Raw genomic sequence first — 18,495 nt, 5'->3', positions numbered from 1 at the left:
TGTTTACTCATTTTTTTCTCTGAACTGAGTCAACAATTTATGCTACATTCCACAGAAGAAATGAAGGAATTCAGAAAGCAAAAAACCAATCTGTTCTGAGGCCTAATTCCAGGCAATTGTTTATGCCAAGGAGAAGCAGATGTTTATGTGTAAGCGTATCAAAAGGGCCCCAAGGGTGGGAAGCAACTGCAGCCAGTAAGTCAACAAACACATTGTGAACAGAATCCTTCACTGTTTCATTATCTGCCCTAAGAATGTGATCAATTAAAGAGTTTCATTAAGCACAGTGGGAAAGCTCAGTAATCAAAGGGATACTTTTCTTTGGCAAAATAAAAGACTGAGAAAAGGAAGAATCAGAAACACTATAAAAGAAAACATAAATAAGGTGGTTGCAAAGAAACCAGAGAAGCACTTGATCAAAGTTTTAGAAAAAAATGGCATTCATTTGAATCAAGTATCCTCGATGACTTAGGTACAGACCTGACTATAAGCCAGGTGGCTAGACTGAGGCTGTCAAAGTCCTTTCTGGACTCACGATTCTAACTGGGATTAGGGGAGACTTAGGAGTCGTATGCCACCAACACCCCTTACGTTTGCAGCCTTCAGGTCCAAACCCAAAGTGGTTGACCTCGCAGCGCTCACAGTGCTGACCGGTGATGCCAGGCTGGCACTCACACTGGCCGTTGCGGATGTCACACTGCCCATTGGTGGAACCCAGAGCATGGCAGTCACACCTGAAAATGAACATAGGACATTTCTCAGGTAAAAAAACAGACTTGAAGCAAATTTTTTTTTTTTTCCCCAGCACAACACTGATGTAGTATGTACCAGAAAACTGTACGTTAAGGGTCATCAAGCCCCTGAGGTTCCAGTAATTTTCACGGGTGCCATTCAGAATCTCTTTTTCTAACCTACTGCTACCAGCGGCTCTCCAGCCTGGCACTATATCAACACTGACTAGCAGCTTTGAAAACAGGAATTCCCAGGCTGCAACCCTGGAGGGTTTGCTTCTAAGCACCTCAGAAAAGACCTGGTAGTCTGTATTTTTGAAATGCTGCTCAGGTGATTACCACACAGCTGGGGCCACTGTGCTCCACTCCCTTCTTCCATTAGCTTAATTCTAATCCTCCAGTGCTGCCCCTAGAGGATGCCTTGCCTACATTAGGCACTCAAATAATTTCTGAACAAAGTCAAGCCAACTCTATCAAGCACAACTTATAAAAACTCATTTCTTATAATACAAAATGCCAAGACTGCTTCCACCAAAGGCACCAGTGTCTCACCTCTCACAGCCCTGCCCGCTCTGCAGGTTGTAGAATCCAGGGTCGCAAGAGCCACAGTCCCGGCCAGTCACGTGAGGCAGACACTCACACTGCCCGGTCACGGGGTTGCAGCTGCTCTGCTGCTTCACCGTCCCGTACGGATTGCAGCTGCAGGCTACGGCAGGAAGACAGAGACAGCAAAAGACGCAAATTACCTGAGAGAAATACTAAAACATAAACAATTCAAATGCATTCTTTAGACTTGCGTCATCTAGTATGGTAGCCACTGGCCACACATGGCTACTGAGCATTTCGAATGTGGCTGGCTAGTCTGAACCGAGATATGCTATAAATGTGAGACATACACTGAATTCTGAAGACTTAGTGTGGGAAAAAGAACATATATTTTATTAATAATTTTTTATTGATTACTTTTTGAAGTAACATGTTGGATATACTAGCCTAAGTAGGCTAAGAATTAATTTCACCGTTTCTTTTTATGTTTTTAATGTGGTGACTAGAAAATTTTAAATTGTGTAAGTGATTTACACTAAATAAATATTTAAAGAGACACACATGACTTTGCAGAATAAAGGAATGTAAGCGTGACGGACTCTCATTGATGCTGCTCACCTCTGCATTTGTCTGCTGGATTGGGAGCCAGGGGATTTCCAAAAAACCCGTCTTTGCACCGGTCACAGTAGAAACCGGCGGTGTTGTAGATGCACTTCAGGCACTCTCCTGTCAAGCGGTTGCAGTTTCCCACTGCGTTGGGATCGATGTTGTCGTTGCACTGGCACAGGCGGCAAAGCCTCACAGGGCCATTCCTGCCGAGAGGGTCTCCAAAGTAGCCGTCATCACAGAGCTCACATCGCTTACCTGGGGATGACACAATCTGATGTTATGGAAGAAAGGTCTCAGACATTTCTGGAGCGGTACTACCACCGGTTAAAGACAGCTACTCTAATCATCAGATGCAAGATGGCATGGTGCAGCGGAGGGTGGATGCCTGGGCTGTAGCCCTGGCCCTGCGCCAGACCAGTGGAGTGACCCTGAGCACATCTCTATTTCCTCACTAGGAAGGAAGCACGTGGTCTGCCTACTTCACTTTAAACTGTTCTGACAATTAACCAAAATTATGTATTATAGGTGCTCTGTAAATAAATCAGGTCCAAGGTTCATAAACCTCTCCAGTCCCAAAGGATGGCACATTATATATGTTGTTTGGGCTGAGGACATTAAAAAGGATGAAGTGCCACTCTTACCACACCTGTATGTTTCCCATACAACAGGGTGTACAGGGTCAGCATCCTAAAATGCAAAGGGCACATGCTAATCCTTGTTGAGTAGTGTCAACTGGTACAGATTCAGAACATGATAGAAGAGAACTCAGAAATCAGCTGCCGCCAGCTTCTATTGCAGCTAAGAGAACAGAGAGGGTAAGAACTTTCCCACAACCAAGTAACTGACAGGAAGAGAGAGCTAGAATCAGGGCTCTTTCTACCACATTCAACTCACTGCTTCTCATCCTCCCTCTTCTACTTTCCCACCACTATTAGCTCAAGCTGAGCTCTTGCTATCTTTATAGCCTATAGGGCCTGAATTAGCCTAACATTTTTGGAGCATCAGAGATTTGTTCATTTATTCATTCAACAAATATTTTGTGAGCATTTACTATCTACCAGCACTGTTCTAGGTCATCAGGATGATGTGGACAAGCTGACATGGTTTCTGCTTATGCTGCAGTCGGTGGAGACCAATACACAGACATAAAAATAAACAAGATTTTTTCAGATAGGGATGAGCATAAAAAATTTAAACAAAACAGACCAACATGATAGAGGTGAGGGTGAAGGCTAATTTAGATTGGGTGGTTAGACAAAGTCTCTGTAAGAAAGAGACGTTAGGACATTGGGATGGCCATGGAAAGACAGAACAGAAACCAGCCATGATAATATCCAAGGGAAGAATGTTTCAGAAAAACAAGATGACCCACAGTAAGACTCAGTCCATGTAGGACCATGTAGGTCATAGTAAGGGATTTGGATTTAAATTTAAGTGACACAAGAAGCTATTAGAGGGTTTTAAAATACAAACACATTTTAAAAAAATGTATCTGAGGTACATTTTTAAAGGATTATTCTGGTTTCCATGTGGAGAACGGATCGTAAGGGAACAGTGAAGCAGGGAGACCAATGAGCAATTCTAGGTGAGAGACGACAGTGGTTTGAACCAGGGTGGTGGCAGTGGAGGTGGTGAAAAGCGGTCAGATCTGAGACAGAATCAGTAAGACCTGCTGACTGGTTGTTTTTGGGAAATGAAAGAAAGAAGAATCACGTACATGCCCTAGGGTCTTAGCCTGAGCAACCAGGTTAATGGTAGTACATTTACTGAGATGAACATGACTGGTGAAGGAACAGACTTGGGGTTGGAGAAAAAGGGAGGAAATCAAAAATTTACCTTGGATTTGCTTAAATTTGAGATTCCTTTCAGCTATTAATATGTGAATTAAGATCAAAGCAGGAAATAGTTGGCATATTCAAATTAGCATGACTTGGGGAAAGTTTACCAAAGGTACTATTTATAGGAGTATGGGCAGAATGTAGGGAAACCACCAGGAGAGTGCAGCAGCTGGGATAGCTCCATGACCGGGGCCTCAGCGGTGGATGGAGGGAGCACTTCCCAGAACCTAAGGCCAGAAGAGCTGTTTGGAGAAGGCCTACTGCAAGAGCTGAGGACTCTGACTTGGGGTTATCAACCCAGAGGACCCCACAGAAAGCGGGCCTTGGAAGAGATACTCTGCCCTCACCCTCCTTCTCTGGGATCTCCTATATGTGCCTCCTGCTGCCTGAACTCCAGTGGAGCCTGGCACCCAACGTAGCACACACACTTCTCATCAGAGCAGACAAAGGTGCACCGTGGATGCTGAGGGGCAAGCACGGGCTTCCAGCCCACCGCCCACGTGGAGGTGGCAGGTAGGCCGCTGGAGCTCAGGAGAGAGGGCAGGGCTGAAGACAGATTTTGCCACCACAGGCACAGCAAGGCTTTTGAAGTCTGAGGATGAGATTTTATCACCTAAAGGGAGACTGGAGATCAAGCTGACATGAGAGCTCTTGGATGAGAAACAGAGACAATCAAAGGATACCCAAAAGAAGAAAGTAGAAGGAAAACAAAGTGAAGTGTCATAGAAGGCATGAGGAGAAAATGTCTGGAGCAAGGGGAACAGAAGACAGAGTTGGGTATTGCAAAAGACTGGATAAGATGAGGACTGAGCTGAACAGCAAACGCAGTTGGGGTGGTGGAGTGGGGTGGAAATTAACAGGACATTGGAGAAGGTAAGAAGCCAGGGATCCTCCTGGTCTCTGGTGTAAACAGCAGCCAGACTCTCACCCAAGATCCACTCCAGGTTAGGACTAAAACAGGAGTTCAGTCGTGCTTTTCATCAGGTTATTTAGCTATTCTAGATATCCTTATTTTAAAAGTTTTAAACCTTTTGAATAAAACTAAAATCTGGTAGAAAAGCTAAAACAGAGAAACCTGGTAGCCTGTGAAATACTCACTCCAAAATACTCGTTGGCAGCTACAGCCAGTCTATGCCTTTGTTTTAAAGTCTAGGATCTAGGTTCAAATCCTGGCTATACCACTTACATGACTGGGCAAGTGAGATACTTTTTCTAGCCTTAGTTCTCCTTGTCTTCCCTCTCTCCACTGGGAGAGGCGTCCTCCTCTCTACTCCTTTAGCACTCGTGTGTACATTCTTTTACCTCAATTAACCACACTACATTAAAATTATCTGTTTCCCTTTATAATCTTATCCTCTGAAGAATAGGGACTTATCCCTTACTCATTTTATATTCCAAAAGACATGCACTCAAATTTATTGGAGGAAAAAAGAAAGTTATTACTACTTATTTCTGTTTTGAAGATTAAATTACATGTAAAGGCATACCATGCATAAAGATCTCAGTGGCTATCAGTATTTGTTCATAATTTTTGACAGTCTTATATATGAGGAACATCTTACCTCCTATCTGCAACTGCTATTCATTCATTTAGCAAACATTTATATTCATTCAACAAATACCCATACCTAACACTGTTCTGGGTGTTCTGGTTTAGCAAAAGTGAATAAAATAAAGTCCCTGCTCTTATGGTGCTTAAACCAAGGGAGGGGGAGTGGAGGGTGGAGAAGAAAAACAATAAACAAATGAATAAACATAAAAATGTTACCTGGTCAAAAAATGCCATGAAAAAACCAAAGCAGGATATGAGGATAAAGAGTGATGGCGTTTTTTTAATAGGGTCTGTGCTGTTTCTCATACAAACCTCTCTATACCCTAATTAACATCCTCAAGAATTACTACAGATCATTCCCTTGGAGCCAGGTGATAACTAACAAAACAAATATATTTCACTAGTCTTGTGTGAGAGACATCCGGATAGCAACTAGTACGTTTATAACATTTTCCAAGATCTCCTGTATTACGTTCTACCTTTCCATTAAGTATCCCAAATAGTCTCAATTCACCATTTGTATTATTTAATATAGACATAAGACTGTCACAACAATGCTTAACTGTTTCATTTTGCAGTTGAAGTCTGCCAATCAAACGAGAATGAGTAAAGGAATCTCTCACCAAAATGCTACATTAAGTACTTCTAAGAGTCAATACTGCAAATGGAAATGCCAACTGTGTGCTATGGCAACAGAGTAAGAGGCCCCAGTAATCTGGGGGAGCAAGGAGGGGAGGATTCATTGAGGAAAGCCTTCCTGTGCAAGTTGACGTTTCAACTCAAAGCTGCACAATCGACAGGAGTTGGCCAAAAGAAGTGAGGTTTGGGTAGGAGAAAGTAGGGAAAATCAGTCTAAAGAAAGAGAGCTGCCAAGAGCGGGCCAAAGAATCTGGCACATTTGAGGGACTAAAAAAAGCCCCAAAGGGCTGGAACAGAGAGCACGGGGGGGGCAAGGGTGGTCGGTAGGGAATAAGCCTGGAGAAGTCTGTCTGCGTGAGACTGCTGGGCCACTGTTCAACGAAAGTCAGGAAAGAGTCAGAAATATGAAATTCTATACTAATTTCCATTCCTTATTTTCTTGACTACCTTAAAAAAATGACTGACTGTGTCCTGCAATTCCTCTGTGCTTGGTGTGGGGTCAGTGGAGAGGTGGAACAGAGACGGAGCATTCTGATGTTTCCTAGTAATTAAAGGCTACTTTAATGAGATAAAAGCGATTCAGATTATTAGCTTGGTTTTGTTTCATTGTGGTTTTTTTTTACATTTATTTTCATGCTCTATAACAGTATCTTTTGAACAAGAAGCTTGTGTTGGAGTCAGAGTCTGTACAAGCAGCACAAGAACCTCTCCATTCAGAGGCAAAGTTAGAGAACAAAGGAGACGCTCTACCAGTGAGCTCCGGTCTCCTCAGTAAGTCAACACAGGCAGCCCTTTGAGCAGCTAGGAGAGACCTAGTTTTGCATTCTTACGAAAGAGAAAGAAACACAGAATGGGAATTGCCTATATGAAGCTACTAAAAATATATATATATATATATTCCCGACTAAATGTGATAGCCTCTGACACACTGAAAGGGCTATTTAGAGAAAGAATTTAAAGAATTAAAAAATTACCACTTTATATAAAGAATCCCAGGACAGCCCCTCAAACTAAAACTCAAGTTGTGGTTCCCATGAGAGAGAATACATTGTAGTGATCACTGTATCCCTGGAGCCGGGCTGCCTGGGTTGAAATCCTAGCTCGACCGATGTGCAGCCTTGCGGCCTTGAACAACTGATGTAATGTCCCTGTGCCTCAGTTTTCCTAGGTGTAACATGGGAAGAACAGCAGGACTTACCTCCTGAGGATCCATGACGCAGTACGTGTAAAGTGCTTAGAACAGTACCTGGCCATAAATACTCAACAGATGTTAGCTATTATTAGCTAACTGATATTCATTTTATGAATCCATAATTAATCATTTCCTATAAACTTTTGCCTATGAAACCCAGAATCACCAATAAACCAAACAAAAAATCCCCAGGTCTTTCTACAGGATGGAACACTGAAAGCAGATGAAGACAGCAGACCTACCAGTGGTGCCCGTAGGGCAGTTGGTGCACACCACCTCCTTTGTTTTGGGGACAACAGCACAACTTGAGCCCCCAGGACATGGACAGGGTTGGCAATCAGAGGAGGTACCCGTGGTTGAATCTCCATAGTAACCATCGCCACACTTCTCACAGTGGGGGCCAGCTGTGTTGTCTCTGCAGTTACAAACACCTATGTGGAGAGCAAGTATGAGAAAACAGGCGAGTGTCTAAATAAATGAGACAATGAGCATTTCCTACTCAACTGCAAACGAGAAGCTAGGTCCTGCAACCGCCAAAGATCACCTCACCTGTCTCAGGGTCACAGGTCTCACTGTGTCCATTGCAGGTACAAAGCACACACGGACTGTATGGTCCAAGACTCGGAGTTTCTCTTCTGTAACCTGAGAGGCACATCTCACAAAACTGCCCTCCATACCCCACTGGACAGGTACAGGACTCCACCCAGGTTGCAGGGACCCCAGGCCCGGGCCGAGCACTTGCCAGGGTGACATCATCCAAATATCCTGCACCTGTGGATGGCATGGAAAAGAGCGTCACTGAACTGGCTCTTGTTTTCCAAAATCTTGTGAAAAGTCAACAACGCTAAAAAGTAGCCAGACCCAAAATTCCAGAGAAAACCAGCCATTAGCTTAATTCATCCACGGGAGAAGGTAATAAGAAAATAACATTTAGAACAATCACGTGGTACTGGGTGCTAAGTATCTGGAGCAGTGGTACAGCAAACTTGTATTTTTATAAACACACACACATAGATTTGTCAGATTTTACAGTTCTCCCAGTCACCAACATGAAAATGAAAAGTGTTGGACAATCATTTGGGGCCAGAAGAGATATGAATAAGAGTGTAGGGGAAAAGAAGAGCTTAAGTCTACAGCCATTCAGCAGTGTTTCTGTTCTTTTGCCACACTACGCAATGACCAGAGTTCAAGGATGAGAAAGAAGGGAAAACACCTGTCAAAAGGTAATACTCAGGTTATATTGTTTTGCCCTCCATAAAACAGCACAAACAACTAAGTCCCAATAGCCAGGATGAGATTACTTTAAGTCTTCCCTTTCTAAAAGAGATTCTTTCTTTAATCTTGTTCCTACTCTAAAATTATAGTTTCTTTTCCTTCCCTATAGCCAAACTTCTTAAAAGAATATTCTTTACTTCTTTACCCTCAAATTACCTTTTAAAGCACTGCAATCTAACTTCAGTTTCAACACTTCTTAAAAAAAAAAAAAAAAACAACTCACCAATGACTCCTTAATCACCCTATCCAAAACCCAATGGTGCTGTTTTCCTAAACTTTTTAAATGTTATTCTTCCTTAAAATTCTTTTTCTTCCCTGGGTCTCAAGACATGGACCTTAACTATGTTTCCAGGATTCCATCCTCTTTCTCTTTCTTCTTTTGTATTTCCAAGTTAAAAAACTATTGCCCATATGTTGACAACTTTTTAAATCTAGCTCTCTAGTCCTAATGTCTTCCTAAGCCCCAGATCCGTATTTCTAACTACTTATAAGACATGTTCATCTGCATATTCATGCCGGCCTCTCCAAAGCCGACACATCCCAGCTGCTGATGCCACTCCAATGCCATGCCATCACTCTGATGTCACCTCCCCAAACAGCTGTAACTTAAGAAAAAGTTCCTCATTTTAAAAATTTTTTAAAGGACAATAATTTTAAATGCATATTTTTAAAAGCCTTGTTCACCTAAAATTATAACAAATGTTCGTTCAATAATTTATCATTTTTAATAATTTAGCCAATGGTTCAAAGGACTTGATAATTAAATAGCAGTAAATAAAAAGAAATGAAAATTAAGCAACTTGAGCCAGCAGAATTATAATTAGGCTTTTTAGAAAATCCATTTATATACAATGTAACCTCAATTAGCTTATTAATTATAGAACAATACTACCTACTAATGCTAGCAAATTTTCCCCAGGTCCTTAAAAGCAGTTAAAAAATGCAATGTTTTTTATATATAATTTCTGCATAATGTGGGAGTTTATACACTTCTCCATGTTATAGTATTTAGAGAGAGACTTCTGCATTGTTACACATCCTTCTCCCTAATCATCTTCTTAAACAACTCTCCTAAATTACATCACAACTTACTTCTCTCACTGTATGTCCCACGGATCTTGATAGAGGTCAAGTTGTTTAGGAGCTTCTGAAATTCAAAAGGGGTAAGGGTAGGTCTCCAAGGGTAATCTGTTGCTTCATGGAGCCTGGAAAGAAAGAAAGGGCCACAGTAACCTCTGTCAGGATACTTCTGGGTGTTGGGAAAACATTTCTTATTCACTAATGCCACCAATGATGCAATGCTCTGACAATCTAATCAAATCAAAAATGAGACTGTTGATTTGATAGTACAATTGGAAAACATAAAAGTAAACAAAGGAAGACTCCCTTTTACAATGTCACCATGATAACCCCGCAGTTTTTCTTTCACATATACCTGGAGGCCAGATAAGCTTAGATAAAAAAAACCACTTTCACAATGCTGGTCAAGTCTGATTTTACAAAGAAGGCTATCTTACCTGAAGACATACTTCACAGTGGTCTCACTGGGATAGGCATTGCCCTGAGCTATCAAGGGCACGGACACTCGTAAGCCAGCCCCCTCAAGCACAAGGTCTTCTGCAGAGAGGCGAGTATCTCGCCTGTCCACTCGAAAGGAGAAGGAGAGGTTCTGACCATAACTCAACACCTGCTTGCCCAGGAACTTTGCTGAAATGCAGACACATGGTGGGCAAGAATGTCAGAATGAGACTAACTGGAAGCACACAGTAAGTCAGACTGCTTTCTAGCCTTACTTACCAGGAGCAATGAAGTACCTAGGAAAGTAGCTATCCGAGATCACGGCGATATCCTGCCTCTCAGAGGACCACTCGAGAGATGCTTCAGAGCCATCCCTCTGTTCCACACGCCACCCATCCTCATCTGCAGGCAGAGAAGGGAAACAAGCACTGTTACACTGTGAACATCCTGAATTCAGGTCCTCTATATACCACAAAAATGTGTAAGACCACACACCTCGTATATAGAAAGTCACCAGTAGAAGTTTTTGAATAAATGAATCCTACAACAGTATCTATATATGCTATACCCCTCAAGCTGTATTTTACTTTGTTATTACTCATATAACATTTGTATGCACTATTCATTATGGTAAATTCTAAAACCATAAGCATGTTTTCATTAGATTAAAAGGCCCAATAAGAAAAATTATGCATATTAAATACCAAGAAGTAGTGCCACCATCAAAAAGCCCTCAAAGAGCTTCTGATTTTTTAAAAAATATATATATATTGTAAGTGTAGTCCCACAGTTCTAGGGGGTTGGGGGTTGAGGTCTAAATTACCAATCTGAAAGGTAGAGGAGACAGAATAAACACTGTAGCCGACGGCATTGGTACAGACAGAAGAATGCCCAAAGCAGAAGCAGGGTGTGCAACCCCTAGGATTAGATGACTCCAGATTAAAGTATCCAGGTTTGCATCTAAAGAAGATTAAGATACAAGCAGTTACTCTTTTTTACTTGAAATGTGATAACAGAGAAAACACAATGTAGGTAGAGAAAGAATGAGCTACCTCTCACAATTGAAGCCTTCGACATTGTCTTTGCAAACGCATCTTCCTGTTTCAACATTACATTCATCTGTGCTGCCGGAGGGATTACAGGAGCATGGCCTGCTCGATGGGAAGTGGAACAAACAGAGAAGACAGAAAAGAAATTCCACTCTTAAAGTCAAGCTTCTGTTTCATGTGCTGATTTTTAAAAACAAATACATATAGAACAAAATGAATCCTGTAGTCATTTTTATATTTGGATTTGGTTTCAGTCTAAGATTCTCACCGTTTAGATATTAAACCTCTGCTTACTCTCTGTACAAACCAAACCCCCATGGCTCATTATTATAGCTAGTCTCGAATCTTGCTGACAATTGTTACAGGAAAAATGTCCACATTGCTGCCAATACCCACAAGATCTATTATCATACATCGACTGTATATAATCTATAAAGTGTTCTTCTGGTTTTGCAAACATTTTACCTGCATCCTGCCTCAGTGAGAGAATGGAATCCAGGCTGGCAACGGTCACACTTGTCCCCCATCACTCCCGGCTTACAACTGCACCTGCCGTAACTATCACACTGTGTGCTCAGAGAACCTGAAATTCAAAGAGCTCATTGTCAACCACAGATCCAGCCAGATGTGAAAGTAAAACTAGTATGTTGAAGACAGACAACTGGTAACTAATTGTCTGAGAACCAATATGTAATCTCTAGGTGGTCACAGAGAGAATAAGGATCAAATTTAAAATCACAACTCTCTCAAAATCAAGCCCTTTTAAGCCATGATATTTTAACTTTCCAGACACACTCTAAGATGAATCTACTCATCAATGTTGAAAAACGCAAATCATTCTGCACCCAGCAGTACACTGCACACAAGACCAGTCACTCCTCCGTGGGCCAGCACAGCTCCTCACAGCCCATGACTAGAATTTACGTATACACAGGCCTGAACAACAAAAACAAAGGTCAAACTCTTGAAAAAGTAGAATCGGCTGGACTCAGAGTGCTGTGCATCTCTGGACACATGCTACCATACTGAGGATGGTTCCACCCTCTAAGAAGACTAGACTAAACAAAATCATTAACAAGGAAGAACTCACAAAACAGTTAACCTTTTACAGTCAAAGTTCAAATGGTCTCTATGATCCGGCTGCCAATTATTTACAGCACCCCCCCACCTCCACACTTTCCTGTACACCAGAAAATCATTTGAAAGTTAACTTCGCTAAAGAGAGTGGAGGGGTGAGGCAGATCCGGAATCACTCGTGTTACAATAATGTACACACCTCCACACATGGCTGTGCAAATAACAGGAAATAAAGCTTTATTTTCTGCAGGGTGAGGACACAGGCAACTCTTATTTTATCTTTCAATCCATTTTCCTGTCACTTACCAACAGGACTACAGTGGCATGGAGAGCAGGCTTCATTGTTCCCCAGGCGGAAGAAGTTCTCTCGGCACCTCTCACAGTTGGCGCCATCTGTGTTATCCCGGCAGTTGGTGCAGTGGCCACCGTGGCCAGTGGAACGGTACAGTTCAGGGTCAAAGTAGCACTCCTGTGATCGGCCATTGCAGTCACAGGCTGTCGGCCAAAACACGTGAGTAAAGTCAGATCTGTGGACCTTTAAGAACAGCATTTTAAAAGGCTCCAAGAAAACCAAACCATAATTTCCCACATCTCTGAGACAGACAGATGGTGGTAGAGTAAGAATGGCCACCAGATACACTGTTCATTAAGAACAAAAAACAAAACAACAGTATGTTAATAAAGAATTTATACAGCCAGATTATCAATTTACTAAAAAATGTTCATCCCTACAAAAAAGTAGCACCATCATAAAACATTACAAGGAATTCATGTACTTAGAAAACAATGTGCCTCCGGGTAGTGGTTCATATACAAGTAAAAGCCAAGTCAAATTACAATTTTCCTGAATCTTTCTCCTTCATTCAAGTATCAACTCCAAGAACAAGGTGCCATTTTACATGCACGCTTCAATTTAACTTAACTTCTTAGGCCTCATATGATTCAAATACATTAAGACACTAACTTTCAAAGTGCCAGATTACTTGCATGTCCAGACTGGGGTAACCTGAGAAACATGGGTTAAAATTAACGCCTCTGTAGATGGAAGACGAATTAAAGGGAAATCTAGATCTTCCAGATCCATCCATCTACTCGGGAGCCACAGTTCCACCTGGGTCACCTGTTAAGTGACTCTATTCCCTGCAGGGCACAACCATAATTTAAGAACAAGTATCGGTAGTCACAGAAATCCTTTACTATATTTATATTAAGATGATTTCCTCAGAATTATTGATTCTGCCCAAAATATAGACAGTATATGTAGAGCACTACATAAAAATTAAGTTTTATATGGGTTCAGACAGAGCAGGACATGTTATTTTTTAAATATTTGAATATATGTATTTTCTTTTGTTTTTTTCCTCTCTTATGATCACTTCTTCTATAGTACACTATTATAATAAAAACTTTTTAAAAAACTTGAGTTGCCGACACCAAAAATTAGAGTTTTGTCAAGCTAGTTGCACAGCGCCCTCTCCCTTCTTCATCAGCTACTTCTCCTCCCTCAGGCTGCCCTAGGTTGCCCTCCATCCCCCAGCTCAGCCCACCTGAGTGGTCTGATGCTGAGACTATGGAGCAGAACAACCCCCATGTCCACACCGTTCCAACCCACAGCTTAAAGCAGATGCTGCGCCTCCCTCCTTGATCGAAGGCAGCTGTAATTTTCTCTTCCCTAGCCCCACTGTCTTGACAATAATGTGCAGTTGCCACAACACCCAGAAACTTCACTGTTTGAGGTGACACAGTGCTGAAAGGACCAAGGAGAAAAGCAAATTGACTTGGTTCCTCATCAAAGTCCTTCAGCGACAGCACCCAGGTCATTTGCTAGTGGTAAGCTGGCAATGTTTGCTTTTTAGTAATTTCCTAGATAGACTCAAAATATGACATCATTAAGCAGAATACTTTTCAAGCACACATGTCTATTTAGATGCTACTATGTCTTAGGAGTATGTCATTTTTTTTTCTTTTACCAGCCTTTATCATACAGCTTCTAACACCGGATATTACAATTCAGTAATGGAATGCTCAAGCAAGTGCTTCCGAATGCTACAGGAGGCTGTAAATTTTATTTGCAAATCTCAGATTTGTTGAGGGAAAGAAAAAAATGAATAAGAAAATCTGATCCAGGTAGCTCAATGGAAATAATCATGAATAAAGATATTGGTCCATTCTCAAGGTTTCTGCCAATAATTTCTGCAAGTTCACAGTGTCTTCTTTCTTATTCCCTTTATTTTTAAGAGAGTACAATAAAGAATATTTGCAAGGACGTAAGAAACTTATAGCTGCTTTAAAAGTTTTATTGTTAAGTCCCTGGCAAATCCTGATTATCTGGTTCCTTTCTCCTGAGATTTCTTTATCTGTTCAGAATAAACCATGGCATTATGAAGGGATAAATAATGTATTATCTTTTTTGTTTTACCCTTTTCTAGAAATATCAGGACCTAATCTTCCTCCCAAAGTCACCCACCTCTCCATGGGGAGAGTGGGAAAATTCTCCTCATTGCACTCTTTCATAAGATAAAGGAAAAATAATTTTGAGAAACAATTTTTTGAATGGCAGTCTTAGCCTAGAACTCACCGTACTTGACACATGTTAATCAATGAGCTTGGCTGCCTGAGTAAATGAGTAGGAAGATTTTAAAGGGCAACAAACACAAGACTAGAGAAACTATATTCTAGAGTAGGCTACACTGGCCCAGGATTTGGATCTATGCAGATTTCCACACCTTGAAGATGCTGCTCTCAGTCTGGCATGTGTGTTCATGAAGGAAACACGAAACCAGCACAGTTTACATTTACAGCCAATTGCCTTCACCTATGATCTTCCTCTGACATGCATGCAATTTACTGTTTTACTCTCTCAAACTATGCAAAAAAGCATGGCCTTCCAGAGCTTTCTTTTCAAGGAAGAATAAAAGGAAGGCACCCATTCCTTCCTTTCACCCTAGGCAGTCCTTAGCACAACAGAGCAGACTGATGCCAAGGGGCACTCACGCAGGCATTCGCTGGCACTCTCAGCCGTTGCCCTCCTCCATGGCCGGTCATTGAAGAAAGGAAGACACTTTTCGCAGTCTACTCCGTATGTGTTGTGTTTGCAATTACACACCAGCTTGTCAAATTCGTTCTTCATACACTCGCTGGCATGTCCATTACATTTACACCTGGAGAGAGAAGAGACACTCCAAAGAATGGAACTACTGCAAAGACCCAGGAACGCATGCAGAAAAACTATGTACACAGAGAACTGAAAACAACCCAAGAACATTTTTGAGTTTTACCACTCAGATGTATAAACTCAGCAACTGAGCAAGATTAAGTAATGGCTGTTTGAATTTTCAGGGATGAAAAAAAATTAAACAAAAAGATAGCTTTATTTAACAAAGGATGGGGTATCAGCCAGATATGAGAAGAAAGTCCCTAATAATTTCTGGGGATATCCATAGGATCAATTCCTGGAGACAAACGTGTGTCAAGAGGCAGCAGAGTGTGGTGGTTTAGGAACGTGTGTGCTCTGAAGCCAGGCTGCCTAGGCTTGAAACCCTTCCCTGTCACTTACCAGTGTAACTCAAACTCTGTGCCTCACCCGTAAAACAGGAATGATGATAATGCCAATTTCATAGGGTTATTGGGAAGACCAAGGAGTTGTCTTGTGTGCTCAGGATTGCGCAGGCACGTAAGTCAATAAATGTCAGCAATTACCTGCCACAATGACGTTAAAGTATGCTAATCTAAAGGTGGTGAGACACATTAGCTACCCCACCACCATATGGGTGTCTAGTAGTCAGGTTATGTGTGAAGGATCCCCTCAGTGCAGGTATGACCATGAACTAAATAAGGCCTCATGGAAATTCCCACGGACGCTAACGTGCACTGTGTGCCCTGACATTTCTCTCACTTGCTTCCTTAAAGACAGCAATCCATTTCGTGGCTTCAACCACCTATTTAATACTACACTTAACCAGTTCAGAATCATCTGCTGGGCCAGGATGAGTCCCAAACTTAGATCTCCAGCTCTCATCCTTCTCCCAAGCTCTTATCTTTGCTGCATAATCTTAGATATCCCCCTAAAATTTTACCTGTCTACAACTACATTCATCATCTCTCCAAAAGTAGCTCATCTTCTTTATTTTGTTAATGGTACCACCATTCTTCTGATCATTAAACCTTAAAATCATCTTTCATTAAAGTTCTGAGAATTCTTCCTTCACAGTAAAATGCACCTATATGTCCCTTTCCATTCTGTTGTCACCAGAATAATGTCAGAGTTTTGTTGCCTAACACGTAGACTACCCAGCATCATAACAGGAATATAAATTCTCTTACTTGTACTCTCCTTTCACCCTGCTTACGCATTAATCTTCCTAACCCACTGTTTTGATATCACAGCCCTACTCCAAAAATGTCGCCTGATTTCTCATTAAAGTTCCCATCAACTTTTACTGAGCATCAATCCCATACCAAAAATAATACATGCAAAAATAATTTTTCTGCTCTTGAGACCTGAAAGTCTAATACAGGGAGGTAAGTCCAAGATTTTTAGCCTGTTGTCTAAGGTCTCTGCCCATCAAACTATCTTTCATATTTACAACTCTGCAAATTCATACAGAGATTTTCCTTAAGTAGGTTTATACTCTCCCATCTCTAAACTTTTCTTCATGACATGCCCGTCCCTCTTGCACCCAACCCAGACATCCTCCTTCCTTATGTAAATCCCACCTATTTTTCAAGACCCAGCTCAGATCCCATCTGCTTCCCTAGCCTGACAATTCTGTATCATTCTTGATATGTGACATCTTTTCTACTGCTGCTTGATCTTTTTATGTATAACATGTGACTACCAGTATTTTAATTTTCACATACTCACACATCAACTGCCCCATTCATTTGTAAGGTCCAAGACAGTCAGGGCTTCTCAGAAGGATATCAGTCTTATCCTCCTCAGTAACTTCACAGCTTTGCAGTTAAATGGTCAATAAGAATTCACTAAGTGTGTTGATTTGACAGTTTTGGAAAACCTAATTGCTTAGTTTCCAGAATAAGGAGAAGATCCGACAAGAAAAATATTCTAGGTTTTAGCCTATCTTTCCAGATACACATTCTCACTCACTAAGGACTGCCGCTCCTGCCCTTGGTAAAGAAAAAGTCTAACAACAGTATTAATACAGTTGTAAACAACTTGCTAATTCACTTCTACAACAAAGCTCCAATCACTTTTAAGGCTGATTCAATAGTTTACTTACCTGCCACCCACAGCGAAATCAGAGATAGCATAGTAATAGGACTTGAGAACTTTGGGGTCATTAAACACTTCATCTCCAAAAGTGTTTAGGCGATTGAGAGTCACTCTGATGTCAGTGGCAGTTACCCATTCCTGTCAGGAAGCAGAAACATAACAGAGAAGCAGAGGGACTGAAGATGAGAGACATAAACGTCACAAAATGTTCTAGTTACTGTATCATTTAACTTATGTCCCCTTCTAGCACTAAATCTATAATATTCAATGACTTCTTTAATTTCTTAATGTTTTTCTCCCCTTTAACTCTTCCCTTCTTTGATCTAAATTGTTACTTTACTACTCCAAGTCTCAGAAGCAAGAATAACACTAGTTTCTTCAAAAGGTGGTTGAGAGGCTTAAATGACACATATAATGCCTAGCATACATTAGGTCCCAGTACACACAGCCCGTCTCCCCCTCCTGCACCCACACTCACATCCAGACGGAAAACCAGCTCAGAGCTCACAGAGCAGCACACTTGCGTTAGATACGCTGGTCATGGCTACTCTGCACCACCTCTCCCTCCCTGCAGACCCACCACCGACAGATCTGGGGGAGGTACCCGAGTACACCGGCCTGAACCAATCAGATGCAGTCTGTTTGTCTGGACCCTTCCCAAACATCACCTTCTCTGTGACGTCTTCCCTGGCCACCCCATCTAAAATTGCCATCCCTCCCAACTCCCTATTTCCCTTTCCTGCTTTTTGTCTGTTTCCACATACACACCTGCCCCTCCCTCTTCACAACGTAAGCACCAGGAGCACAGGAAATTCTTGTCTGTTTTGTCCACTGTAGTTTCCCTTAGGGTTTAGTCTATAGTAGGTGTGCAAATAGTATTTGCTGAGTGAATGAATGAATTGGAAGAAACCACACCTGATCCAGCTGGTAGGTATACCATGATGGCAGAGGACAAGAATGGGGGTTGCACACTTTTTCCCCAGGTTTTATGAGATCTGAGCCCTTACAATAAATGCCCTTTCATGGAGATAATTTTAGCCAGATGATTACATGTATGGTAGACTGTTATAATGATCCCAGTGAATCATGTCTGCCAAAGTCCACACCCTGAGCAGGCCCTTTCCATGCTGACTCTAGGCTTGTGCTGTGACGGGTTTTCACCGAGGGAACATCGACAAATGCGACACAAGCAGAGGCCTGGTAAGTGCTTGTGCACAGGAACATGTCCGCCCTCAC

General features: G+C 41.7%; 1 protein-coding gene across 1 annotated transcript in view; it reads right to left on the bottom strand.

Annotated features, from left to right (window-relative positions):
- The window catches only part of LAMC1 (laminin subunit gamma 1), a 108,589-nt gene that overhangs the window by 20,845 nt on the left and 69,249 nt on the right, over nucleotides 1-18,495 (bottom strand). The window contains exons 3-16 of the mRNA XM_045536370.1: nucleotides 17,267-17,397; nucleotides 15,021-15,187; nucleotides 12,333-12,521; nucleotides 11,415-11,532; nucleotides 10,953-11,051; nucleotides 10,724-10,860; nucleotides 10,180-10,302; nucleotides 9,900-10,089; nucleotides 9,475-9,587; nucleotides 7,657-7,878; nucleotides 7,350-7,538; nucleotides 1,896-2,141; nucleotides 1,284-1,437; nucleotides 592-734 (exon numbers count right to left, since the gene is read on the bottom strand). Of these exons, the coding sequence (XP_045392326.1) occupies nucleotides 592-734; nucleotides 1,284-1,437; nucleotides 1,896-2,141; nucleotides 7,350-7,538; nucleotides 7,657-7,878; nucleotides 9,475-9,587; nucleotides 9,900-10,089; nucleotides 10,180-10,302; nucleotides 10,724-10,860; nucleotides 10,953-11,051; nucleotides 11,415-11,532; nucleotides 12,333-12,521; nucleotides 15,021-15,187; nucleotides 17,267-17,397 (2,221 nt within the window). The remainder of the gene's footprint in view (nucleotides 1-591; nucleotides 735-1,283; nucleotides 1,438-1,895; nucleotides 2,142-7,349; nucleotides 7,539-7,656; nucleotides 7,879-9,474; nucleotides 9,588-9,899; nucleotides 10,090-10,179; nucleotides 10,303-10,723; nucleotides 10,861-10,952; nucleotides 11,052-11,414; nucleotides 11,533-12,332; nucleotides 12,522-15,020; nucleotides 15,188-17,266; nucleotides 17,398-18,495) is intronic.

This window comes from Lemur catta, chromosome 23, assembly GCF_020740605.2.
Source record: "Lemur catta isolate mLemCat1 chromosome 23, mLemCat1.pri, whole genome shotgun sequence".
NCBI lineage: Eukaryota > Metazoa > Chordata > Mammalia > Primates > Lemuridae > Lemur > Lemur catta.
This window is presented reverse-complemented; position numbering and strand designations above follow the sequence as displayed.